A 26,946-nucleotide genomic window follows, 5' to 3' on the forward strand; every position below is an offset into this window, starting at 1 on the left:
AGGACCAGTTGCGGTACCTTCGGACCAAATTGTGGCAGCCGTTACTGGAAGCAAAAGTAAAATTAAACTGTTATACAAAAGCCAAAGAGAGCCAGAAAAAGTCTCTCTCACTCTCTCTATCTCTGGCTCTATGGCTCTTTGGCCTGCTTTCGTGAACGGGCAGAACGTGGGGGGAAAAACTGTTTGGCGACGCCATGGAAATGATGACGTAAATTGAAACCAAAAGCTGCTACGGCAACGAAATCTATTTGCCAGAAAGGGAACGGGGGTGGACTTTAAGGCAGTGCCTCCCTCTGAATGACCCCACCACCTCCTCCATCACAGCACCACCTGACAGGTGTTGTAGCCATCTCCGAGTGCATATTTGTCGAGTCGCTGAGTGCACTTCTGAGAGACAGTGGCAGGCCACAGATACAGATGGAAATATTGAGCAGAGGCCGAGATGCAATGACTTGGACTTTGTTCTAATGACATTTCCCGGTGGCTTGTTTGTTTCACCTCCAGTTCTGCTGACAAACGCTTTCCATTTCCGCTTAAATGCATTCCGCCCCTGCGTGTGTGTGTGTGGGTGTGTGTGTGTGTGTGTGTGTGTGGGTTTTACTCATATTTCGCTTGCCACGTCACAAAATGTTTTGGTTTAGATTTCAGAAGCTTTTAGTTTGTTTGTTCTGTGCAGCAGGATTTTCTGTATGTGTGTGTGTACACACATATATGTATGTATGTGTATGTCCTTCCATGTACTGTGTGCACTCTGTGCTCAATTTTGCGTTTTCTATTTCTATTTTTAGCCCTGCACTAAAGCAAGCACAAGCGACAGGGGTGCCAAAGAGGTCCTCCGTCTCCCCCTGCACATTCGTCAGAGAAATGTTGCATAAATTAATCAACAATGACAACAAGCATATACATATCCGTAGATAGAAATAAATCGAAGCGAACTGCCACACACACACAGACCTACACAGAAAAGCTGCTCGAGACCGAGACCAAGACCTGACCCACTCAGGTCCAGCCATTGACGTCACACGAACCCACGAACAGTGCTCCCCTGCAATCGTCCTGAAGATGATGATGCAGATGCAGACGTTGATGGCGTTGCTCTATAGGTAAGCACCCTCTTGACCTTACCCAAACTGTTTACACTTATCACTGGCAAGGGCCCCAACAAGACACACGAGATGGCACTTGGGGCTCAGTCCTTAGTTCGATTCACGGGCTGCCTGTCGTTGTGCTGCTTGTCTGGGTTGACCTGTCTATTATGGAGCCAGTAAGATGGGGGTAATTGGTGTAATGATGAGTCAACGGATTCCGGGAGGTTGACTGGCGTTGAACAATCCCTAATGAAGCATTAACCTAATTTCCATAGTTAATCAGTTATGTATTCATTAACAGCTGGATGGATATATGTACGTATCTGGGACTAGTCTTTACAGCCAGAATCGGAAGAGTATTATTTTTTTGTGAGGCAACAAATGGAATCAAAGTTCATTGGCAGCTCTGATACATTGCCCGAGGATTAATAGTTCCCTCATATGGGTTCATTTCTTAGGTCTTCTTTGGGGCTTCCGTTGTCTTGCCCTCAACATTTGTGGGGGGCACTTTGTTGGCTGCCCCGACGCTTGGTCTGGGTCTCCTCTTGACCACGCGGGTCAGTTGCTGGACGGTCTCCACGTCGCGCGGTTCTCAGCCAGATTAGCAGTCCCTTCTTTCGTTGTCTTGCCTCGTTGCTGCATCCTTGTCAATGGCTGCCGCTGCTGTTGCCACCCCAGGGGCCACCGTGCTGCCGTCAGGACCTGCTGCCGCTCTGCCAGTCGGTGCGGGCGCGGCACCTGCCGGCAAGGGACCGGCCAATCTGCTGGAGATTGTTGGCGAGGCCAACGTTGTGAACTACATGAAGAACCGCCTGAGGAAGGGGGCCATGAAGCGCAAGGGCCAGGAGATTGTGAATGGGCATCGGTTCGGGATGCGCTTCTTCAAGCAGCCCACCTACTGTGGCCAGTGCAAGGACTTCATCTGGTGAGCGGCGCAAGGACAGGGCACCTGTATTGTGTAGTCCCTTTGAATACCCTTGCAGAGGGTGCCATGATCCTAGTACGAGTAGTAGTGCCTAGTATCCTATAGCTATCCCAAAGTACAGTTTCCTCTGCAAGGGTATTCAATGCCTCGGGGCCCCGTGGCCGGATAGTTTTTCCGCAAATTTCCACTCTGCTCTTTAATTTAATTAGCACGCTGCTGGTTGACACAGTTTTCTTTGTTTTCGCTGTTCTTTTTCGGTGTTTTCCGCCTCGCATTCGTGTTGCATTTGTGGACTACTTTGGACGGGATTAGGGGCTTTGGAAAGCCTGGTTTGCAGTGCGAGGGTGGGTTGAGCTTTTTTCCCCAAATGCAGAAAACGTTGTTAATTGAGTTGCACTTGCTTCCCAAGCAGAGTGCCGCTTCAACATCCACCAGAAGTGCTGCAAGTCTGTCGAGTTCAAGTGCCCCGGCAAGGACACGGACTTCGATGCGGACTGCGCCAAGGTGAAGCACGGCTGGAACTCCACCACCTACACCACGCCCACCTTCTGCGATGAGTGCGGCTTGCTGCTCCACGGCGTGGCCCATCAGGGAGTGAAGTGCGAGAGTGAGTGGGCGGTCGTTGGGTGGTGAGACACCTCTAATGGCTCTCATGTCACCCCTTTAGACTGCAACCTGAATGTGCATCATGCGTGCCAGGAGCAGGTGCCACCGATGTGCGGGGCGGACATCAGCGAGGTCCGCGGCAGGCTGCTGATCTACGTGGAACTCAAGGGGAACAACCTCAAAGTCGACAGTAAGTCTCGTGGGTGGGGGATAGCCAGACTTTTGCCTAAAAGGATATCCTAACCCCCAGTCAAGGAGGCGGCCAACCTCATTCCCATGGACACCAATGGGTTCAGCGATCCGTACATCGCTGTCCAAATGCATCCGGACCGTTCGGGACGCACCAAAAAGAAGACCAAGACCATCCAGAAGAACCTCAATCCGGTCTTCAGTGAGACCTTCACCTTGTACGTTGTCCCTCTCCCCTTCCCTTGGCCTGAAACTGAAGATCTACTTTGTCCGGCAGTGAACTGCAGCCGCAGGATCGAGACAAGCGTCTGCTCATCGAGGTGTGGGACTGGGATCGTACCTCGCGCAACGACTTCATGGGCTCCTTCTCGTTTAGCATCGAGGAACTGCAGAAGGAACCGGTCGATGGCTGGTACAAGTTCCTCTCCCAGGTGGAGGGCGAGCACTACAACATCCCCTGCGTGGATGTCGTAAATGATATGGCCCGTCTGAGCGATGAAGTCAGGGTAAGTGATCACTGATCAGTAACCTCTAGCGGTAATCCGTTCTTAAGGGTCTTTCGCCCTACCTCAGCACGATCGGCGACCCAATGACAAGCGTCGGATGGACAACAAGGATATGCCGCATAACATGAACAAGCGCGACATGATCCGCGCTGCCGACTTCAACTTTGTCAAGGTCATTGGCAAAGGATCTTTCGGCAAAGTTTTCCTAGCCGAGCGTCGCGGCACCGACGAGTTGTACGCAGTAAAGGTCCTCCGGAAGGATGTCATCATCCAGACGGACGACATGGAGCTGCCGATGAACGAGAAGAGAGTACTGGCCCTATCCGGTCGTCCCCCCTTTCTGGTGTCCATGCACTCGTGCTTCCAGACCATGGACCGTCTTTTCTTCGTGATGGAGTACTGCAAGGGCGGGGATCTCATGTACCACATGCAGCAGTACGGAAGGTTCAAGGAGTCTGTGGCCATGTGAGTGGATCAGATCAGGGATGACTGCGATGCGGGAAGATTGAGGGAGATTTCGTTACAGCTTCTATGCTGTGGAGATAGCCATTGCCTTATTCTTCCTGCATGAACGCGACATCATCTATCGCGACCTGAAGCTGGACAACATTCTGCTGGATGGCGAGGGGCATGTGAAGCTCGTGGACTTTGGCCTAAGCAAGGCGGGGGTCACAGAGCGCGATAACACGCGCACCTTCTGCGGCACTGCCAACTACATGGCACCGGAGGTCCGTAATCACCCAGGTCCCTAATGATTTGAAAGGCAACCCTTCTCTGATCCGGTAACCCTTTCAGATCGTTAGCTTTGATCCGTATTCCATTACCGCTGACTGGTGGTCGTATGGGGTGCTGCTCTACGAGTTCATGGCCGGACAGTCTCCGTTCGAGGGGGACGATGAGTCCACCGTCTTTCGCAACATCAAGGAGAAGAAGGCCGTGTTCCCCAAGCACTTCACCCAAGACGCCATGGACATCCTAACCAGTGTTAGTATCAGAAATTATCTTTTTCGATTCTTGTAGATCACTGTTTTCCCTTTGCTCAGTTCCTGGCCAAGAAGCCCAACAATCGCCTGGGCGCTGGCCGATACGCCAGGCAGGAGATTACCACGCATCCTTTCTTCGGCAGCATCGACTGGGAAAAGGCCGAGGCGGGTGAACTGGAACCACCCATCGTACCCAGAATTGTACGTGTTCCCTCGGTTTTGGAGCCCTATTGAGGAACTGTTTTCAGAAACTGTTTTCTTTTTTCAGAAACACCGCAAGGACATTAGCAACTTTGATGCTGCTTTTACCAAGGAGAAGACAGATTTGACACCAACCGATAAGCTCTTCATGATGAACTTGGACCAGAACGATTTCATTGGATTCTCCTACATGAATCCCGAGTTTATAACCATTCTCTAAAGATTCTATGGCTTAAAGAAAGCTCGTAATTTACGCTGAAAAGTTTGTTTAGCTAATACGGATAAAAGCTGAAAGCTTAGAGACGATTCTGGATACAAATAAAGTCATACAATGTCGTGGAGCTTCCAGCTTGCCACAAACTGAGCTTTCTCGCTCCCTCTCTCCATAGAGAACTTTCTCTCCCGCCATGCTGTTAACATTAGAGAGGCCCAGATAGTAAACGAAAACATACTCGGTCCCGGCAAGAGCGCAAGCTGCCTCTCTCTCATTTTCTTGAAGGGGGCTTAAGCACTGCCTTGACTGAATTCACCTCTCGGCACTTGGGGCATCTACCTTCGTTACGCATACGCCTCGCGTGCCCCTCCAGAAGAAACTCTACTCCCAGAAGACTTAAGAAGGGGGCACAGCGATACGCTATACGCATCAGCGGAATGAAAATTAAAGTTTTGGTAACGACAATGGTTTCTCACTTCCAAAACTTGTTGCTCCTTTTTCCCTCCATATAGTTTCCACATTTCTAATTAAATTAATATGGACCCATTCTCCGAATTCGTTTACCTCTGCCAACCGCAGTGGCTGCCAGTTAGTGTTGCAAGCGTAAAATTGTGTCGAAAATCGTTTTTGGCACTTGAACTGTGGCAGGTGTGGGCTCTGTGAGAGGCTGCAGGCGGAATCTGGATGGCCAATTGTTTCTCGGTAGCTCCAAAATATGTCTTTGGCCCCATTTAAATACAAAGGTGGGGTACTATGGCCGATATTAAGCAGGGGAGGCCCTTCTCCAGAGGATGGCTGCAGGATATTTGCTATATTGATTGAGAGGCCTCATCTGATCAGGACCTGAATCTGCAGTGAATGCAATTTCCGTTTGGGGGAAGTTTTCCTCGGTCTTTGTAAGTGAATTTCCATCAATCGCAGCTTCCGCTTGCAAAGGCGCTCTTCCGCCTCCCGGCGAACAGCATCCGCCTTCAGCTGTTTGCACTCTATTAGCGGCAATTTGCAGTTTACGTGCACTTTTCACGGCTTTTAGACACGTTCCAATGTCTCTCTGGCCATGTCCTCGGTCTGCGGGTCGGTCGCTTGCACTGTTGTCCTTGCGCTTCCTTTCTGCTCATCCACTTCCGCCGCTGCCCCGCCGCTCTTCTTCTTTGCCGCTTCTCTCTGGCATCGACATCCTCCTATGCCATCGTCACCGCAACATGTGCCTTTGGTGTCCGCCTTTTCGCTTCGTGGTTAAGGGTCGAGTGTTGGCCTGGTCGGGGTTTGGCAAAGGACAGCGGAACAGCTCAGCGCATAAGGATGTACTAAAGGGCTTAACACAATATAAATAATGGTCAAACGGGGGCTTGTGGTGTGGGGCTGGTGCTCAGCGATACATTCAGAGTGTAATAAAATGGAGCAGACAGCGGCTTAAAGGAATCCCACCGGTTGGCATAGTTTTCTTGGCCTTGATGGCATCCGCTGCTTAGAACTCTCTTCGGAAAATTTCTTTGGGTGGCTAAATTGACAGATTATAAATCAATTGGATTAGATCTGAGTATGGGTGAGGGGAAAGCACCAGTGCCATGCTCGAAGGAAAATGTTAAGTTGCTCTACTACTTATGAATGCCCAGACTGGTCACGTGGCCGTGTGGTCGCGTGGTGAAAAAGTTGAGGAGAACGCATTTCCTTCACTTAAGATAGGATAAGAATGATTTAATTTGGTTTTCCGCAACTTTCGCTATTCTTAGACCCCGCTTTCCGCACCCACGAATGCTTTGATATAGAACCCAACCCTTGGTTCACATTTCAACGATATAAAAGAAACTTCCATGTTCCTGAATTTCAACAGAAATCCAATGCAATTTTATGTATACGTCTATGTGCTGTTATGTGATGATAACGATAAAATTGCTACGCATTACTGAATGTGTTTCTTATTCATGTATATTTCGTGCTGCTCTTCTGCTTCCCTAATACCTGCGGTGCCAGTGCCAGTGCCAGTGCCAGTCCCTCGCTCTTACTGCTTCGCTATCTGTCTTTTTCATACACTGTCACTTCCGTTTCCGCCTGAGTACCCGGACTGAATGTGGACTGCCTCGCGTGCCATAGCCGCTTTTTGTGCTGCCACTAACTGCTCTGGCACTTGGACGCCACTCCTCGGATTCTGTGGCGCTATGAGCTCCTGCTGCTGCTGGCCGGACGATGGTGATGCTGATGGCACAAACGACGCTGACATGCATATGGTCTGGTCCCCATAAAAACCACAAAAGCCGCCAAATATTGTCCCAAATTAGCTGCATGATGCCTGGCCTGGCCTGGCCTAGCCTGCCTGCCTTGATGGTGTTGGGATCCGATTGTTGTTGCTGTTGCGGGGGCCTCGTTGAAAACGCCTCCTTGGTGGATGAGAGGAAAAGCCCGGGATTTATTAGCTAAGTGAGTCTCATGGCCTGCCTAAATATTTAAAGCGACTCCCAGGTGGTTTTACTTTATTGCGCACTCCTGTTGAATGCACCGCCTACCTCAATTCAACTCTACTCCTCTCTTCTCATGCTCATCTAGAATGCAAACATTGCCCGTGGAATTGTTTCAGCTGCACGTGGCGCCAGTTTTCAGCACTTAGCCAAACAAACTGTTGCCCCAGCGCTTGGATCTGTCTGTGTGTGTGGGTGTGTGTGTGTTTATGTCCTTGTTTGACTTTATTCTTGTCCCTCTTTTTGTGTAGCTTTTTCACAGCTGTTTGCCATTTGGCAGTTGCCCAGATGCAAAATGCAGGCAACAATTTGAACCATTTTCCCGAGCTCCCCGAGGGTGAAGGATGCCATCAAATGAAGAACTATTCGCAGCGATGCTCTCAGTTCTTGAATTGCAAGAACTACGAGCACATTCTACAGCTGGCATTCCGTTTCCATTCTCGTTTCCTTTTCCACCCATAATCAAATAAATTACGACGCCAGTGAAGCGCAAAAGCAGAAATGGGAGAAGAGAACTAAAAGTTGTACCAGAAATTCCACATACTATTCGAGCAGTGAAATATATACATAAGTATTTGCATAAACCGGGACTCCTCGGGACCCCCAAGTAATATTTACAGAAATAAAAACAAATTCCAAATTGCTAAACATAAAAAAAAAACACAGAGCGTAGTGGGCTCTAGCGAGGCGTGAAGCTTTTACTGCCCTCTCCCACAAGAGGAGTGATCAGTTGTTATGGCAAAAGCACTAACCCATGGAGAGGAGAGCAAGTTTAGCAAGAAAGCTCCCAAGAGTGTGGTATGGCTCGCAGAAAGCTTATACGATCGAATGGAAAAGAGAGATGAAAATAAATAAGGGAGAGGGAGAGCAGCAGCAACGGGCAGATCAATTGCTTAATCCAGTTAAAGAACTTACAAACGTAATTTTTAACGCCAGCCATTACCGTATCAATTTGAAACAGTCCCAAACGGACTGGACTCTACGTGCCCCTGTTCAATATGCAAATCCCATTAAAGACTTTGTCCAGCATTGCAAAGGTTGTTTCTCGCTTAAAGCGTATGCGTCCGCACGGCACGGCTTCTGACACACGCCATCAATCCAGACACACAGGCGACTAATAAACACAAACAAGACTTTCACACACACACACACACACACACACAAGCACACTCACACACATATGGCACATTCAAACAGAGGGGAAAATAGAGAAACGTTTGCATATGGGGAAAACACACATGGAAAAGCTGGTTTTATAGACCAAACGTGATGGTTAAGTTTGGCCAGGGGCGTATGGCAAAAAGGAAGTGCTTTTGTCCAAGTTCTGTGGCAGAAACTTCAGGGTAAAACTTCTTTTGAAAAGGGAATTTCAAATGAAAACTGGGATTGTTCAACTTTAACTTTTCAACTATTTTTTTTCTTCTCTTGCTACGTTGGCCCCTTTTAAAGTGCTCTGTGGGCACGCCGCAAAGCTTTCACACCGACACACTGAAACACAAACATTTGGCATGCATATTGGACTGGTTCTGCTCAGTGGAGTTGGGGTTGGCTATTCGCAACGCAAACAGCAGCATGAAATAATTATACAGGACTCCTTTTCACTAAATGGACGATACGATGCCACAGGTCCGGCACAGGTGGGTGGGGAGTCCCAGGCGTCCGAATGGTATGTTGAATCCGCACTCGCACTATCCTTCGTGGCTACAGGATATCCATATGTATATGTATGCACATATATAATGTCTATAGTTTCCACACAGAGCCATACACTCGCACTCACGCCCCAAGGATTTTTTCTCGACTTGCTCTGCTTTCACCTCTCCCTGCCACACGCTGGTTATTCAGTGAGCGATATAAACAAAGTTTAGTCGCGTTGCGAGTTCTCGTGCTCTAATTAATAAGTGATGCCCGCGAAGAGTGTGAGAGACAGAGACAGAGACAGAGAGGCTGTAGTATGACTGGGGCGGCACACACGCAGCTAAGGAATTTATGGCACAGTCCGTTGCATCAAGCTATAAGCTACAATAAAAATAAAAATGGGAATATAAACGAGAAAGAAGTGGTTGTTTCGAAGACCGAAGCTTTTGCTACTCTTCCGATTTTGATGCAATTTCGTTGAGCTTTACGTATGTATGTATATCGAAGCTACTACGAGTAAAGTGGCAAACCAACTGGCCAAAGGTCTCTGCTCTTTGGAGAAGTGTAAAAAATAGATAAAAACGTTGCGCATCACAAAGGCTTTTGTCCAATAAAATAGACAAAGTAAGTCGCTTAAGTCGGTCGCTTGCCGTCCTGCTTCTCGCTTCCTCCTGCTTCCAGTGCACACCTTTCGCTTCCTTCGTTGCGTTTGTTACGCTTCAGTGCAGCTTAAAAGCGCAGCCCCTCGGCTGGGCTGGGCTTTATGTGAGAGCGGGAGAGTGGGAGAGTGTGCTTCTCTGATTGTCGCCCAGTTAACGGTGGATGTCTGCTCTACTCTGACGCTATGTCTGTCGCCGCTCTTCTCTGTTATAGCGTGCATCAAAGCGAAACTCTGTTCCGCTCTTCTCTTTCCAATCGCAGCCTTTGCTTTAATACCATTTTGATTGCTCACGTGGCGGCATGTGCAGGGGTTCGCTTCGGCTAAGGCAAAGCACGACGGATGCTGCATCGGCGTCCCCTCCGTAGATTTACTACCACTCCATCAGACGAATATACGAGCATATTTGTTTTTAATTTGTTAGCCACCACAGCAGCTTCGGTATAACAAAAGCCTAATCAAGCGAAAGCCAGGTGGGCAACAAGCCTTCACATCGAAAAAAGTAAAACAGTGAAGGAAAATGCTGAAATTAAATGAGAATGCCTTTGAAATGCTGATACCACTACGTGAGCATTTACTCTTAAAGATGTTTCAATGAAAATGCACATAAATTCTCAAACACAGCAGGGGCGGAGAGCCAACGGAAATCTTGAGCACGGACAAAGGCAAGGACGGACACGGGATACGGGATACGGGATACCTTTGCTGGTTCCAGTTTTTGCCACACCTTGCCGCAGCTTAAGTGGCCAATTGTGCTCCGTTTATTGCTGTGGCAGACAGCGTTGATGATGCCACAAATGCATTATTCGCAATAAATTTCAAGGTCCCTTCCATCTTGTTCTGCATGCGAAAACAATTTATTCGTATTATTTGTAGACTGACAGGGACAAGCACACCTAATTACTCCCCCCCCCCCGTGCACTTGTTTCCCTTTGCCCTTCAAAAAGCTTATCCCCATCGAGTCATCGAGCCAGGCGGCAGCTGCCAATTTGCGTTGACAAAACTGCCAGAAAGATAGACAATTCTTTTCAATTTGGCGAGCGGCAACTGAGCTCCCCAGGAGAGTACAGGAACCAGTGGCAAGAGGGAGGGCCCTTGGGCCCTCGAACGCGTTACGCGTTCTGCATACAAATGAGGAGAGAGAAAAGAGATTGTTCTGCTTTACTAGTACTTTTATCCAGGAGATTTTAGCCGGAATTAATGTAAATCAATTCTAAAGTGGTAAAGGGGGGAAAAAACGCAATACACCTAATACTTCTTGGATGAATTCAGTATTTTCTTAGAATCACTTAAGCAATTTATTCTTCCACCAAAATCATTGCACCATCGAGCCATTGGAAGTGACGTTTTTCTGGAGAATTGCGTAGGCGGGAACATCTCCTCCAGATATTCACGCAATATCCAATAGAGTATATGAAAAGCACATGAGTAATAGCACTGGGGGCTCGAGAGGGAGAGCCATAAGTGAGTGGGGATAAGCGACGACTCTTCGTAATAAGCCACACGACTCACACAGAGCGACACGTGCCCCATACAAATATGTAAGTCCTGCGCACTTTTGTCTGTTATTCCTTTTGATTACAAATTCAGGTCATATAATGAAACTTGTGACGAAACGGAGGAAATTCCCCAGAATTATGTACACAAATGTGAGCCCCACCGAATTAGCGACGCTGTGTCTGCCACTTGAACCCACCTTCAGCATGCAACAAATTCAAATCATTAGGCTAGCTGCCAGCCAGCTAATGTTGCGTGCAAATAATCAAGAGCCAAACAGAAGGACCTGCCTGCGAACCCAAAATGAGAAGTGGCAAAAAGGTCAAGTGTAAAGACAAATACAAATAGATGGGGAAATGGCTGGAGCAAGGGGGAAAATCACCGGGAAAATCACTCTATTTGTTTGCCATAATTGTAGAAGGAAGCTTCGAGAAGCAGATGAAAAGGGTGGAAAGGTAAATACTCAAAAAAGAGAGAGAATAAGTTTCAAAGAAAGCAATGTAAATTTTGGCAAATGAAACGGAAAACTCAAAGCTTTGCAGGGGTCTAAGAGAATCTGATGATGGACAACCTTTGGGTTGATGCTGCCCTCTAAAAGGCCTTGATTTTCTTTGAGATTCTTTACAATAATAATGTCTTTCCTGTAAAGGTTTCCCTAGCCTCCTCTCACCGGAAAAGTTATAGCCATTCTATCGTTGACCATCTTTAATTTTCCACGGCATAAATCGTTTCAAGAGCATTTCCCAAGTTTATCCAATAAAAGCCGGCCCTTTTGCTAGAAAAACTCTCAAGTGAAATAGAAATTGATTCGAATATAAGACCCGATCGTCGTCATCATAGCTGTCACCAGCAGAAAGGTGGCAGGGGGACTGCTGCATCAGCTGCAGGCTCGGAGATTAGAGCCAAACTCGGTTTTTGTTTTGTTTTTTCGTTCCGCTTGCCATTTATAGGCAGAAATTGCTCAATTGTAAAAGAAAATTGTGGCAGCAGTGGGAAAAGAGGGACAGGACAGGAGGACAATGGCTCGACCTTTCTTTCACTGGGAAAGTTTTTCGTTTCGGAAATAGAAAAGTTTTTTATGAAAAGAGAGAGAGAGAGAGAGAGAGGGAGGGATTGAAAGAGAGTGTATGAGTGGGAGACCACGCGTGTCCTTGACAGACGGGAAGCAACAATTGATGTGTGAAAACGTGCTGTGAACGAAAATGAAAAATCCTGCAGACAACAACAAAGAAGTGAGTAAACTTTTCTACCCCTAAGACCTCTCGTCTTCTCTACGAGGAGAAAATCAATAATGAAAATCTTGAAAATCATGAAATCAGTGAGCGTACGATATAAATATTAAATCTGTGCGGTACCGAGGAGGAGGATGGAGGAGAAGGACGAACAGGACGAGCAGGTGGAGCAGTATCTTTATCATGATAAAATTATAAAAAATTTCGCAATATTGCAGCATTACTATTGTGGCCACCCCCAGGACCTGTACAGCAACCCTTCACCGCAGCCGAAATAAACGACTTTCGAGTTAATTGAGGAGAGAACGTAACGGACTGTGGACTGTGGACCGTAAAGAAAGGGAAGGGAAGGGAACAAAGCGGAAGAGACAGGTGGCAGCTCTCAGGCGAGCAATACAGAGGGCAACAATAACAGTTGGCAACGGCTCTCGGCATAGCGGAAACGGAAATGAGTAACGAGTAACTGGGAAACTGGGAAACTGGGAAACGGCCAGGCCCCAGCAGCGAAAGAAAGCGCCAAAAGAAAACGGAAACAGCAAAAGCAACAGGAGGGAGACGAGGCGGAATGAGAGCCCAAGCATTGCAAAGCAACAGTTTAACTGTAAAACATTAAATGAAAATGAGGCAGAGAAAAGGAAAAGCAAGGCGAAGGACAAGGAGCACAAGGAGCACAAGGCGCCCAAGGATTCCATGTCATGCGGAGGGGAAAAGACCTTTAACGGTACACATAGTTGTGGGTACTGCGATACAAGTTTCCCTTCCCTGGGGCGAAAGCTGCGATGAGGATGATGGGACAAGCAGAGGATGTGCCATGGAATGGGCTGGGATGGGTTGGGCTTGCTATGGGCCAGTGGCAGTGGCAGAAGGATGTGTCTGTGGAGCAGGAACCGTTATTTGTGTGTGGTTGTGGGCAAACAACGGCTCGTACAAGGCGTGTTAGCAAGCCAAACATGTTGGCTTGTGTCAAGTCAGAGCCACTGCCACTGCCACAGCCACAGCCAGGAAGAAACTGGTCCTGGGCCACAGAATAAAGCTGCAAAAAATCGAATGAAGGAACAAAAAAATGCCTCCAAGGCTGCGAGTAAGTAAAGCGGGAAGCTCGAATCCGAAATAGGATTGCAGGTTTCGGATCCTGTACAAAATCTGGCCAAAGGGATACCACATCAAGGGCCAGGTATACTATTAAATAAAGGTCATCGAGAAATGTGGCTAAGCTAAGCAAATCCCCTAGAAGTACCCCTTCGTTGAAGCCAATTAATCATAAATATTGAAAATCAAAATACTTGAGGCATGGTCTGTATTAATTGGACGTTGTAATCTATACTTCAACTCCCAGGAAGCACAGCTGCAGAGGGGATAAGCATCTGCAGTGCCGCAAATGGAGAGAGAGGCAGCAGGAGGAGCATCCACTCCCAGCACGATGCTCACTTGCGGTGCACCGCATGTGGCCAAGCCACATGCCACAGGGCCCGTTCTCTTTCTCCTTCTGCTTCTCGTTATCGGCCCCTCCTCGACCGTGTCTTGGAAAGAATCAGCCCAATCAATGGCCGCTGGCACTGCGAGAATGAGTTCGTTTCCTTGTCATGATTTTTGGCTTATAAGAGAATGCCAAGACGGAGGATGAAGACGGCAATGTGTCGCTAGGTTGGCTAACGGAAACACGGCAGGAATTTAAGTGCTTCCGCTTTCAGCATGGAGCAGGGGGTGCACTAGGGTGAAAGAGATGAAATCAATAAACGAAATCATAAACTGGAATGCCGCAAGAAGCAGGGGCGAGAGAGTGAGAGGGAGTGGGCCGGGTCAGGGCATGTGTGTGACAGGTCAAGGAAGCCGAACGAAGCCTCTTGGCAGCCTGTCAATTTCCCAATATCCCCAGATGCTTTCGCCACCCACCTAGGGGTGCGGAAAATTTTACACATAATTCTAGCATTCATCAAGAGCGGAAAAGCAGCGGAGGCAAGTGGTAAAACAGGTCAAATGAAATGTTTTTCGGGCAGAAAAATCAATAATAGCATACGAGTACGTGGGGCTATGCACAGAAGCCTCAACTGAAGACGGTTGAGTGGATCAGAATTAATCCCTATGACCAAGTGGAAGGGATTCAAAGAGTTGCCATGTAGCGGCTTAGAGGGAGATTTCAACAAACGAGCTGAAAATGAAATGTTTTGCCGTAATTTTCATGCCCACACCCACTCCCTCATGTACACCCAAGCTGCCACACAGATAGCGCTCTGCCGCTTGCCACAGCAGTTGACTCAGCTTGCCACATTTGTTAATTACTTTTTGGCAACGGACACGCTGGTCTGGAGGGGACTTTTTGTGCTGACCCCAGTGAAAACTTCCCTCGAACCTCGAACAGGAGGCCTTTTCAATAAACGGAAGCATACAAATTAACAATTAAATAATGCCAAGGCCCAGAACCCAGAGGCAGCACAAATGTCGAACAGGTGGGCAGAAACATCATCAGGTGAGAGTAGAGAATAATTAGAAATGTGCCGGAAAAGTGCTGTGACTGAAATAAGGAATCAAGAGAGGCAGGCACACAGCCCACTCCGAAAAATCTGTCCAGATGAATCATCCAGATCTCAGGCCATAAGTTATTTTCTGTGGCACTGGGACATTACTCCGCTCCAGCCATGCACAGCATGCGTAATTATGTCCATGTAATCAATCCCAGACAGTGCTCGAGGGAGAGAAGGAAACATATACGGCCTGCCTGGCAACTGTTGCGCCTAGAGGAGGAGCGTAGCCCCAAAAGAAAGCAATAAGCGGCAATCGTAAATTCAAATCAAGTGCCTGAAATTGCCAGATAAAAGCAAAGTCTGCTCCTCACACAAGCCCACATGAGGGCGTCGGCTGGGCAGGGCAGAAGCCTCGAGATAGGGTATCAAGGGGAGTTCCATACATTTGGTAACAACTTCTGCCTGTCATCGTCCTCTAAATATAGCTCTCATCATTGATAGATGATTTGGGAGGCAAAAAAAATCAGATCTCGGGGTCACTAATGAAGTTCAATGTAAACTTAAAGGCTTCGTGTTCTTTGGATCAAGGCTAACGACAGCTTTCAGCCTATGTCGGGGTCACCCACATATATTGTGGTCACCGAAAACTTGATAAACGATTTGTCACCGCACCCCCATCTATCCAGCTCGTGTCCTTCCATCAGTTTTGCTGCGCTCCCGCAAGCAGTTCATGCCTGCTTGCCCCGATAAGTAAGCCCCGTTCTTGAATGCTTTTCTCCGTAAGCAGTTTTTGCTCTGCTTGCCCTTTGCAGTTCACTCCCGCAAGCAGTTTAATTAAACTTTAAAAACAGTCCAGCCGCCCTGCAGCAACTCGTTTCACCTCTCCATGATTCATCTTCCTTTGAATTCAATCTTTGAGAGAAGGAATTACAGGGCATTCAGTGGGTGACCCGCCATCTGCTCTGAACATGATTATCTCCATCTACGACTACGAGTGGGAGTATATAGCGTTGCCAGCACATCGCAAAATTTATAATGTTAATGCTGAGCGCTGCGCTGCTCTGCTCTGTTGTGCTTTGCTTTGCTTGCGCCTGAGCTTTTCTGTTCTCCTCCATTTTGTTGGTTGCCTGCCAATCTCCCTGCCCTGTGGGGCCACACAACACTTTTAGCACATAATAATAGTCCGGGCCATGCAATTACTAAGGGTCAGAAGGGGTGGTTGGCCAAGGAAAAGAGATAAAGAGAAGGCACAACGACAACGTTTAGTGTGAGTCCCGGGGACGGTATGGGCACTTAAAGTCAGCAAAGTGCAAAAAGGACTCGACAAAGGCTTTGGCTCTGACGCTGGCGCTGGCAAATCGATAGATGTTTGACCCCAAAAGCAAGCTTTCCTCAACTTGGATATTGAACTCGCCAAAGACTCAATCTGTTGCTGATGAGTTGAACTATTGGCTGGATGAATAGTTTGCGCCGTGAATCAGCTAACAAGCTACTGAGTGGGTGGGTTTTGCGTATACGTATACGTTTACGCATTCTAGATGTGCATATCTGGCGAGGACCAACTTTTTGCTGTCCTTCTGGCTTCAAATTCATTGCCTGTCGTTTATCTAAGATGAGTGGCTTGTTCGTGGAGCTTCCGCACTTGGGCCAAACAATTTGATTACGGCCGAGTGGATGGAGATGGGAGGAGGAGTGCGACCTTTCAGCTGGCTGCAATCGCAATCAGGCGAAGCAAACAAATCCCAAGTGCTTGACATTGCAGACGCTGCAGACGACAGCGAGAAAAATCTGAGTAAGCTGGGAAAATCTTGAAATCGAATGCCCCGACCGTGATTCCTTTAATTTCTGGCAAATCCAATTTCTATTTCAATACCGCCATAACGAGCCATGCAGCGAAATAAGATGCCGCCAGAGCGTGCTCCTACATCGCATCACCCATACGCCCCGTACTCCAGGCACACCAAGCTCTGGTGAGGCCACTGCCAATTACTCGGCCATTTGTTAAGTTTTGTTAAATCCACGCCAAACGTATTGCATTGATTGTCTCCGTGTTTGGCCAAACACTTAAAAAGTTCCTCCAACTTTGCGTCGCCTGGAGGCCAGGCAGGCATTCCATTATAAATGGCATTCAACTGCCAGACGGACAGGTAAAGTGATGGCTAGACAGGGACGGAGGTTGGCCAGAGAGCGGTGGAGGTTGGACAGGTGTGTCCTCCCCCTGCTCCCCCTGCATCATCCTCAACTGGTCTTTGTAGCACTTGTGCAACACTTTCATTTACTTTATTGAGCGCACTCGCATCCACACACTTAGTCGTGCCATTATACCGCTTTTCTCGACGGTATTGATACCTTAGCATTAGTAAAGGAAGTGATAGCGATTGCTACATAGCTTGTAATTTCCTTTTTAATCTTTCATCTTTTTCTGCTTAAGCCAATTCCCTGGCCTCAGGACTCAATTCACACAAATTATCGCAAACTAAGAATTACTTTAGGTGTGCAGGGTATTCCCAGCCGCATAAAATGAATAAGCGTGCACTTTCCATTCCGGTTTGTAATTAGCAAATGGCCAGAGCCGTCTCCAGTCCCACTTATCAGCCAGAGTATCCTTAAGAGATTTGAATGAAACGGCCTTGGCCGCCAGACTGGCTTATTCTACGGTGGCTAGTGGGGGTGGTAGGCGGGGAGGCGGAATCTCAGGAAGCGTTTACATTTCAATTCAATATGTTTAAGCAAGATTTGTTCAGATTGTTTGCCCGGCAAAACTTTTCCACTCTTGCAACATTTATCCACTCCATAACTTTATTTTCTTGGACCCGGAGCAAGTTCAAGTCTCTGTAGGACTTTGCGCGCGGTGCGGAGGATAAAAATGCAGAATTGATTTGATTTATGCCAGCCAGAAAGCCTGTCCAGACCGGAGCACACCATCCCATTGTCGCCTCCGAGTTGCATTGACTTTTGTTTGTTTCTATCGAGTAGCATTTGTCTGTCAAGGCAGGAGTAAAAAAAGTATCTTCGATCTGCCAAGGGGAATCTGCGTTCTCCGCATAAATTCAATGGAAAAGCATTTGAATTATTCGGAATATACATATATGCATATTTTAGTGTCTGCGGGCGGGTGGGGTGTGCGGGGGCGCACATTCAGGGCTTTCCCAATTTCTGTATGTACATATGTAATATTTTCTCCCTCTCATTCTCTTTTTTCCTCTCACTCGCTTTGGCAAAAAGGAGGTCTGGGCTGAGCCATGGGTGGAAATCATTATTTTCGAATTTTCCAGCTACCAGAAAATTGTTTTTGTGTTTCCAATGCTGTCGATGCTCCGATGCTGTGCGGCCGGGTTTCAGATGGGTTGTTGGTTTTCCTGGTTTTGCCAGTTCCGCTGGTTTTTCTGTTTGTTCTCTGACTGGCTATGCTGACTGACTGTGGCTCTGCCAGTGCTGTTTGCTCCGAGCCAAATTGGCATAATAAACAATGCCAATGGTGGCAAAACCGAGTGATTGTCGCTCTCTCTATGTGGCAGTGCCTCCACATTTCACTCCGTATCAATCCGGGGGCGTGTGTTCCTTGCAAAGTGAGTTAGCAAAGTGAGTGATGCAGGATTCTGTGTGGGTGCATGTATCAGTGCGGTGGCCAAACAATGTGCCACTCGCTTAGCAAGGGCATTAAAGTGTGGGGCGTGGCACACATGACATAGAAACTGTTGCCAGGAGATGAAGCCCTGAAACAAACCTGATTGCCTCCTTCTTCAGGGCTTGTTCCCTTCACTCCATTTTAATTAAGAACATAATGCATCCTAGTGCCTTATCTTGTGGCAATTATCAGAGCTGACAAGACTGTGCAAAATGGGGTAAAAGGATCTACAGGACCTTGGCATCTTTGGCCATTAGCAAGGCTGCATCGGCCACATCAACAGGTTCCTCGTTCTTCTATTTCGACCTTACGTCGCGGTCTATGATTGATTGATACGCATTTGAGGGTCACAAATTAATAGCTTTAATTAAGCGCAAATTGAGGCAAGTCATTCATCACAAGTCGCAGAAGAAGGATTACTGCAAGGGGACTGTGTTGGAACCGAAGAAAAATACATTTTATATCCATCCACAGGCTTCCTCGAATGTTTATGGGACAGTGCCAAGTGGCTTTTCTAGCATTTTGATGTATTTTTAATGTCGTCTTTTCAGGGAATATATATGATTAATGGATTGTGGTTATATGTAAGTATATGTATGTTCTATGTATGAATATATGTGGATGTGTGTGTCTGTCTGTATGGGTATTTATAAGTCTTTGGGTTCGGTTCGTTATTTGTCCTTTAACGATTCAATGAGCTCTAAAACGGTTTTATTGATTTTGTGTTAATGTTGCAGGGCAATCAGAATGTTGGAGGGATGGTGTCTATAAATATTTATATGCACAATTTAGACCGCGGCGAAATGCGATACGAGCCGAACCAATAAGAGCCAGCCCCGGCCTTCTCTGTTCTCTGCAGTTTAATGAACTGTTCCCGGAATAGAGGGAAACGATGAGATGGCCCGTAGTTCTCAAGAGCGTGCCATATGTTGCATAACCGCAAATGAACTGTTTTAGCTGGAACATTGGGCGCAGCGGCAGGACAAAGGACCGTTCTGGCTCTGGCTCTGGCTCGGGCCTGTTTATATTGATTTGTTATGCGTGCGGTGGGGCAGAAGGCACAGCCACAACCGACCATGCCGCACAGGTAACGATGTGCTAAGCGCGCTGTGCAACAAATATGCGACAGCCACGCACACTCTGCCCCCTCCCATGCCAGTCAGGCTGCCAATCCAAATTGAAGCGGAATTGTCGGGGCAACGCCAACAGTACCGAAAGTGGTTTACAGGAGGGGCATGGGGCATGGGGAATGTGGCATCATCATAATCATAATTAGTCTGATGAGAATGGCAGCCGCAATGAGGTTGTTTTTGGCTCTCTCTCCCTCTCTCTCTCTCTCTGCAAAGTGCAAAATGCTGTAAAAAATATATGCCCACACACACACACAGATGTATGGGTGTATATGTTTTGTATAAACAGGGGGCACTTAATTACTGTGCCACTTCCTTGTTTCTCAGTGATGCCTTGTCTTTTGCTTGAATTGAGCGGGATTTGTATTTATCTTAAATGTTGGCACTTGCGGGCATTTTCTTCCTCTCTTGTTGCGTCTCTTCCTCTCCACAGCTCCATCTGGGCTTCATTTTCGCCGCTTAACCTTCGCAGAAATACAAAAAAAAAGCGCCAAAGATAGAGCGGAACCTGGAAAATCATGAAAAGAGATGGAACGCGAAGAGCAAACAGAATAAGCGACTGGCAGACAGACAGAGAGGCATGCAAACAAGGATAAGCATACGGATACACACACACACACGCGCACACACAAAGAGCCACCCACACAGAGATATTGTCTGGTTGTTTTTGGAGCAATAGGCATTTGTTTTAGACTCTTCCTCTCCCCTGCGCTCCCACAGCCGCCTTGGCAAAAGCGTCGAATGCCGTTTAACTGCCGCTTGACACAGAGAAAGAAGGAACCGAAAACAAAGAGGGATAGAGGCCAGAGAGAGAGAGAGAGGGAGAGAGAGGAAAAGCAAACAACAATGAGTACAGCCCACACCCGGACGACGGCCCGAATGGAAGAGAGACGGCAGACGCAGCGTCTACGGTATACGGTTACCATTTAGTAGTCCTCAAAGGTGAAATTTCCCAAGAAAACAATGAGGCGGCGACACCCGGACTGGACAGAAACGGACCGGCCCGGAACGGACCGGTTAAGCCTCTCCTCTGTTTGGCCTCTCCTCGTTTTGTGGCGCCTCAGCGGTTTTCTGCTCGGCCTTTTTGTTTGCGGCCTGAAGTGCGGCAGCTGTCTAAGCAAAAGCCAAATTTAATTATTCATAGATTCGCCGGGCTCTGTGTGGGAGAGTGTTTGCCGAGAGATTAAGGCAAATGAATGGCTTCCAGGAATACGCCAGCATACTTTGGCTATGAACGCCATAACTCAAATGCCTGCAACTGGGATCCGTAAGCCTGTATGTGGATCACTCCGATGGAGGAACACGCAACTCCGTGGGACCCCAATCTAAAAACCACGAGGAATAGAAATTAGTAGTGGTTCTTAAACATTTTTCAGACCCAAATTGTACGCAACTCTGTTGATGGGTGCTGCAGAAAGACTGCCAATAGACGATGCACTGAGGAAGGGTCCTGAAAATGAAGAATATAGGGTTAATTAAACTTTCCAGAAGGACTACACGCATGTACAATACCAGTTCCTGCAGCTCATACGACATTCGATTTGCAGTTACAGAAAAGTCAAAGCAGGATTCCAGGAATAGCCTGAGGTGCATTCTATTTCTAGCGTCTTATTACGCCATTCCAAGAATGCTATTAGCAACAGTATCCACAGTGGGCGGTAGCTCCTTCAATACCTGCAAAAGGGGTTCTGCCACCTCCGTCTCATATGTAGGTAAGGTGGTGCTACAGCTTCTCAAGATAAAGGCACAACACATCTTTTTTGTGTAAATATATTTCTTCTTGGACTTGAAACAAAATAACATAACCTCAAAAGTTTGTATTTGTGGAAAAGTTTTCCCTTATCGAAGAGAAGAGTGTCTGGAATGATTGTCGATTCTTCTTCGATAAATTGTGTACAAAATGGTGGCGAGCACTTAGACGACGATGCGGTAGGAGATGTAGCGACCGGCCGACTTAGAGGAGCGGATAATCTTCACCACTTGGCCGGGTTTCAGGCCGAAGTAGCGTGACACCGGATCGTTGACCTGGATGCGCATCAGCATGGACTCCTTTAGCTTGTAGCGACTGAGCAGCTCCTGCTTCTCGTCCGGTGTCATCACCACGTGCTCCGGCACATTCTCATTCTCGGTGATATTGAACATCAGCTCGGCCTCTAGGAACTGTTCCAGAACGTACTTGGGGGCCATCTCAACGAGCGCCTGCCTGGCCGACGGCGTTATGCTGTTCTGCACCACAATAATGGCACGATAAATGCTCTCCTCCTGCATGCGCAAACAGTAGCGTTTGATGTCTTTGATGCCGACCTTCGGCTCCTGCGGAAAGAACACAAACATCTGGTCGGTGGGGTCATCGTTGTGGGCCACAAGCAACGTGATATCGGCCCGCGAGGGGCAGTTTTCGCTTGGCCTGTCGCCGAAAATCTCCTGGAACCCCTGCAGCGTCTGGTCTAGTTCCTCCTGAGTAACCAGATACCCACGGTCGTGGCACATTTGCAGTACTGTCTTGCGTATGCGCCACATTTTGTATAGTTCTTCTTCGTCATTCATTGTAGTAATTTTTAATTTTCGGTATTTACGACTCACTTGCAAATGAAATGTACAAAACAGAGTTGCGTGGCTCAATATATCGAGACAACTGGTCGTTTTACAGCACTGAAGGTGTGCATGGTATACATATTATAAGGGTATGTATGAATATTTCATAACTTTCTGGATTGGATTGATTTGGTTGCTTTCTGTTTTCCCTTGTGGTTCCAGCGTATAAAATATAAATGAAATATGTGATTGTATTTTGCACAATACCAATCGAAACAGTCCGGCTCCCCCGAAAAACTTATAAAATTAAAAGGAAGTGTGGGTAAATGTTTTTATATTTCTATCTATTTAATTCTATGATGGGAATGGAGGGACGTCATTGAACTTTTTGCTAATTTGATTAATTTTTTCATTAATTTGCATTCGCAGGCTTTTGTTTGCAATTAAACAATCACACCCCAGTGGATATTTGTACAGTTAGAGATACAATGCACCTGAATGAAATTGCCTAATTGGAAACTTGTTACAGAAGGCGTTCGTATGGAAAACCTTGATTTTCTGCCCACAGTGGAGTGCATTAAGGATGTGACCGCAATAAGAGCACCAATTAGTTTGCATTTGACAGTCAGATTCATTAGTTTAATGGGCAATGGTCAGAAGGGAGAGTGTAAGAGAGGTAGAATAGTTGTGGCTTGAAAAGGAAGGAACAAAATACCACAATATATTTCACAAAAGAAGAGTTTTCCAAGGCCAAATAGTTGCAGAAGAGAGGTAAAGAGGGATAATAATAGATTACTTCCCTGCCCATCTTCATGTGAGCATGCAGTTTCCTTTCTTTTTTATCAATATTTTCACTGTCCTTCCTTCACTTCCAACAAACATTCGAAATCCATTTGGGGATTTCAACATTCAATTATTTTACTCAGCCTGACAGTTTGAAGCTCTTCTCACAGCGATTGGCGTCTGTTTTACCAGCTATCCCGAGTAATTAAAAACCAATGAAACTTTCGACAGCTTATGGGAGATGATGCAATTGGTGCTTCGAGCTCTGGGTATTGCCCCATTGGGGCGAGAACTTTTAATTGAGTCAACTAAGCTTTTGTGAAAACTCTCGGGGTGCAGAATAAACTATACGGATGTGGTACTGCCAGGATGTGTACTTGTGCTAGGAGCCCATAAATACCTTCATTATATGTCATTGCAGATCCCCCTTTAAGAGTGCCCAAGTGCGGGATGAGCCCAGAATTAATGTGTGCTTACGCTGCGTATACGTGATGTGCCCCATGGACATTTGGGCAGGGCCCCTGGTACTCGTATTTGAGCCCAGTTAGTGCCCTGGCTGGCATTCCTCATTTGTCTCCCGTTTCGTCTCCGCTCTGAACCATTTATTACGCCTTGGCACGCGCTACAATTCCATTTTAATTACACGACCGCAGTCGTCCATTCGCCGCCGACCATCTCTCTGGGCCCATGTCGAGAGCTCTGAGTGTAAATTAGTAGCCTGCAAACGATAAATGAGGATTTCGCTCACTACCTCATCCTTCCGCGTCCCCCGGCCTTCCTTTGTGCGTTTGCGGTTGGCCATTTGAGTGAAGGGAAAATGGTGATGCCAGTGCCAGAGCCAGAGCTGCCACGTGTTGAATCCTTTGGCTGTCGGAGACCAGTGGCAGACTATTTCGAAAGATCCCTAAACAACTTTGTAACCTGTAGAATGTAGAGTGCATGCCACACTGTTCAGAACCTACCATTCTTGCTACCTCTTTTGGTATTTCAATTTTCAGCTTCAATGTATGTATTTTCTTTTATCATATTATTATTTACATATTTCAGTGAGTAAATCTGAGTAACAAGTACATATGTTGAAGATTGAATATTTGACTATTTACTCGTCAAACTCGGCCATGGACAACTATCTAAAAGGAAGATTAGTTTGGTTTAATTTGAATGCAAATTGCTGTGCATTTCAGTGGTCTGCCTTGTGCACAGTCACGGCTGCAGCCAACCTGTCAGGTTACACAGACTAAACATCTACATATATTCTGGCTCTTGTTGCCTTCCGATGAGTGCATAATTAATGCGGGGGCGTGGCGGTCAATGCCAGGGAGGGCCCAAGCGGCGCGCCGCGGCGGAGGCGCTACAAATGCGGCGCTTTGGCCTGGAAAATTGCCCATGGAATGCAATAAGAATGCAAATGGGGATTGGAATGCACGTGTGCTCGTGCGAGTGCCAGTGCGTATGTGGCTGTCCGCATACTTATTGTAATCAGTGCATTGAATGCGAAGTGCGTATCCGGATACTTATCGTAATTCGAGTGTGTTTGTGTCTGACAATGCTCACTGTAATCGGTGTGGATATGTGCGCTGGCCTGTTGTAGTCAGTGGGTGGATTACGCTAATGACATTTGATGATAACATCGCTTCTACTCAGCAAGGACTCATTGAGACATAATCGGCCGCCCACAAAAGGACACCCGATGAGGTGGATTGCGATTGACAGCAGTCAATGAATTGCCCGCCTATGCTAAAGATGATTGACCAGAGATTATAGCTAGCCGATCAACATGTACCAATTAAAGGACGAGTATTACGCCAGCTAAAGACTCCTATTAAATGCTAGTACCCGCATGACTGCTATCACTTCTTAAATCTCGGCCCCTTACTCGTATCCAGATAATTTCCCATTGTCTCCGGCTGGGGGACAACTTCAATTCCATTCAGACGGAAGGCCCTGTCAGTGCCCCTTTTCATTATCGGCCATGGCAGTCGCTTCTTCGGGGAACAGGTCCAGTGGCAGCTTTAGAAGCAGAAGCTGCCACACACACTCACGCGATGCCAAAGTGTCATCCTCAAGGCAACAAAAGTTGAATCTCTGGTGGCCCGTACTTCAATTGTTGCCCCCCGCCAACCACCCCACAAGCCCCAGCTTCACCCTGCTATTCATGGTGCCAATGATGGACCGCATTGTTCTAGGCCATTTCTGGCCAGGACAAGTGGCCTCAACTCTTGCTCTTTATACTGCGTTGGCTGAGAAGGGATGGGAGCCTGGGTAGGTGCTACCACGCACATTGATGAGAGGCCTCATACCCACGTACGCTCGTGCTGTTCCCCTTCTGCAAATAATTTTCAGTAGCAGGAAACATTGAACATGGAAATGAAAGTAAGCCAAGGGAGAAATTTAATCACTAGCACATAGATTGATAGGCACATCCTTAGAGCCGCTCTTTAGAGATCTTTAAGGTTCGAGGTAGAAGTCGTGTATCATCCCCTCCCCATAAACGTCAAGCCCTCACCCCTACCTTCACTTTCGCTTAATTGAATCAGAGAGCGAGGCGCGTGCCCTGCCAGGGATCCCAAAGTTGTTCTGAAAACTTTTTCCGCCAGCAGAGCGTTTTGAGCAGCTACTGTCAAGGTTGGACCTAGAAGTGTGGTGGGCCACCCACCTATAAAGTTTTTTTCATAGAAGGCCAAAGCGAATAAAAAGTTCAAGTTGTTATTTTTTCCATACATAGTTGAAATATATTGTAGAATTTTTAATTAATATTTCTATTGGGAGAACTTCCTTCAAACCGTTGAAGAGGTGAGTGGGTGGCATTTCCAGCGCTGCCACCACTGTCCGCATTTATTCCCCAAGCCCGAAAGTATGTTTTAACAAAAATGAAATGCGAAAACAATTTGAAATCAAACGAAATCAATTCCCTCCATTCCTTCCCAAGTGTGCTTGGCACCATCCCACGCCCACACGATAAAGTCTCACCCTGCCACTCCATCGGTCCGACCCTCCTTCCAGCATGTACGTATATTTCCCAGAGCAAATTTGTATCGCTGAACGACATTCATTGAATTATTTACGAGTACGAGTATAGCAGGGGTTTTTGATTATTTACATGGGTCTGTTGCTTTTGATTCGGCATTCGGCTGATAATTCTGCATCCCAATTTGACCTCGAGTCCGCGTGCGAGTCCGGCAATCCGCACTCCATAAAAATCGCTGCCAGCACGCTGCCCCAACCCAATGTGCGACAAGCGACGAGAGATACCAGATATGTATGTACATATATATGTGCCACAAGTAATTTGGCTTGGTTTTTTCTATACCCTTGAAGGATTAGGTGCCAATGGGAGAATAAATTCCTGATTAGCCTGATCAATAAAACCAATGATCGCTCGAATATATTTGGCTTGGTGGAATCTCTATCATAATAATCCAATCATATTACCACAAGATCAATACAGTTGATAGGGTGTTTAAAACTTCGCTATCGAAATGTTTTCATGGGGGAAGGGAATTCGGTTCCGGAATTTCTTTCATTTATTTCGAGTAAAGACCTTGACAATCATCATGTGATGACGTGTGAATACCAAATTGGGAAAGGTTACGTTTTTTCTGTGGAGTGGAATGCGATTTTTTAGCCATTTGAATATGGTGAAAAACACCAACAACATCCATTGGCATGGTGCCAGGAAGAGGTGGTGCGAGCTGCAGATAGAGATGCAAATGGATGATCCGTGGGATGGAGACTGCACATCTGCTGGAGGCCGAAAAGCGATAAAGCCATAAAATACATACTGCAGCCTCTATACCGTTATACATACATATGTACATGTGTTGAGAGAGGAGAAGAGCAGCAGCGTAGTGAAGAGAGAGATATTACAGTAAAATTAGCTTTGTCGCTCATTTATGTAACTGAACAAGATCGGAAGACATGTGCGCGACGCCACTGTAGATGGAGCGGGACAGAAATAGCCCGAACTGCAAGCAATAAGAAAATGCAATAAAAATGCTTGCGAAGGCAGCGCCAAAACGGGACAGTCGTCATAGGAGACAACGTAGAAGTTTGTATACCCTTACCAGGGGCTTTTCCTTAAGGATGAAGAGAAAGGAAGATTCTCCAGAGATCCGACAAGGCCAGTTCCTCCAAAATGAGCGTCCAACCCGGTCAACGCTCCCCGCACCACATGAGCTGTGGCAACATCTGCTTAATCGATCTCTGCCGGCCGCA

The 26,946-nt window shown here is 47.0% G+C and overlaps 2 protein-coding genes and 1 long non-coding RNA gene across 3 annotated transcripts; 1 reads left to right on the plus strand and 2 right to left on the minus strand.

Moving 5' to 3' along the window:
* The first annotated feature begins 1,738 nt into the window (after positions 1-1,738).
* inaC (inactivation no afterpotential C) lies at positions 1,739-4,862 on the plus strand. The gene is made up of 11 exons (XM_001360748.4): positions 1,739-2,013; positions 2,326-2,357; positions 2,426-2,620; positions 2,681-2,809; positions 2,870-3,026; positions 3,086-3,314; positions 3,382-3,779; positions 3,841-4,042; positions 4,110-4,298; positions 4,358-4,498; positions 4,566-4,862. Exons 1-11 carry the CDS (start codon positions 1,739-1,741, stop codon positions 4,716-4,718), a joined length of 2,100 nt encoding a protein of 699 aa, XP_001360785.3. The 3' UTR covers positions 4,719-4,862.
* Positions 4,863-21,167: 16,305 nt separating this feature from the next.
* On the minus strand, positions 21,168-22,021 carry LOC6898394 (DNA-directed RNA polymerases I, II, and III subunit RPABC1-like). Its single transcript, XM_002138405.3, has one exon. It carries the CDS (start codon positions 21,958-21,960, stop codon positions 21,328-21,330), a length of 633 nt encoding a protein of 210 aa, XP_002138441.1. The 5' UTR covers positions 21,961-22,021; the 3' UTR covers positions 21,168-21,327.
* A 4,082-nt stretch (positions 22,022-26,103) lies between these two features.
* LOC117183607 (uncharacterized) lies at positions 26,104-26,884 on the minus strand. Its single transcript, XR_004468733.1, has 3 exons — positions 26,796-26,884; positions 26,540-26,696; positions 26,104-26,472 (listed from the first exon to the last, which is right to left on the minus strand). It is a non-coding gene; the product is annotated as an uncharacterized lncRNA (long non-coding RNA).
* Positions 26,885-26,946: the final 62 nt, after the last annotated feature.

The sequence above is a fragment of the Drosophila pseudoobscura genome, chromosome 3 (assembly GCF_009870125.1).
Source record: "Drosophila pseudoobscura strain MV-25-SWS-2005 chromosome 3, UCI_Dpse_MV25, whole genome shotgun sequence".
Taxonomy (NCBI): Eukaryota; Metazoa; Arthropoda; class Insecta; order Diptera; family Drosophilidae; genus Drosophila; species Drosophila pseudoobscura.

Excerpts from the sequence above, each read along its gene's own strand:
- inaC (XM_001360748.4), top strand. The coding sequence starts at position 1,739 with ATGGCTGCCGCTGCTGTTGCCACCCCAGGGGCCACCGTGCTGCCGTCA. Across the intron at positions 2,621-2,680 it reads TCAGGGAGTGAAGTGCGAGA|ACTGCAACCTGAATGTGCAT; the intron begins GTGAGTGGGCGG and ends TCACCCCTTTAG. Across the intron at positions 4,299-4,357 it reads CCATGGACATCCTAACCAGT|TTCCTGGCCAAGAAGCCCAA; the intron begins GTTAGTATCAGA and ends CCCTTTGCTCAG.
- LOC6898394 (XM_002138405.3), bottom strand. The coding sequence starts at position 21,960 with ATGAATGACGAAGAAGAACTATACAAAATGTGGCGCATACGCAAGACA.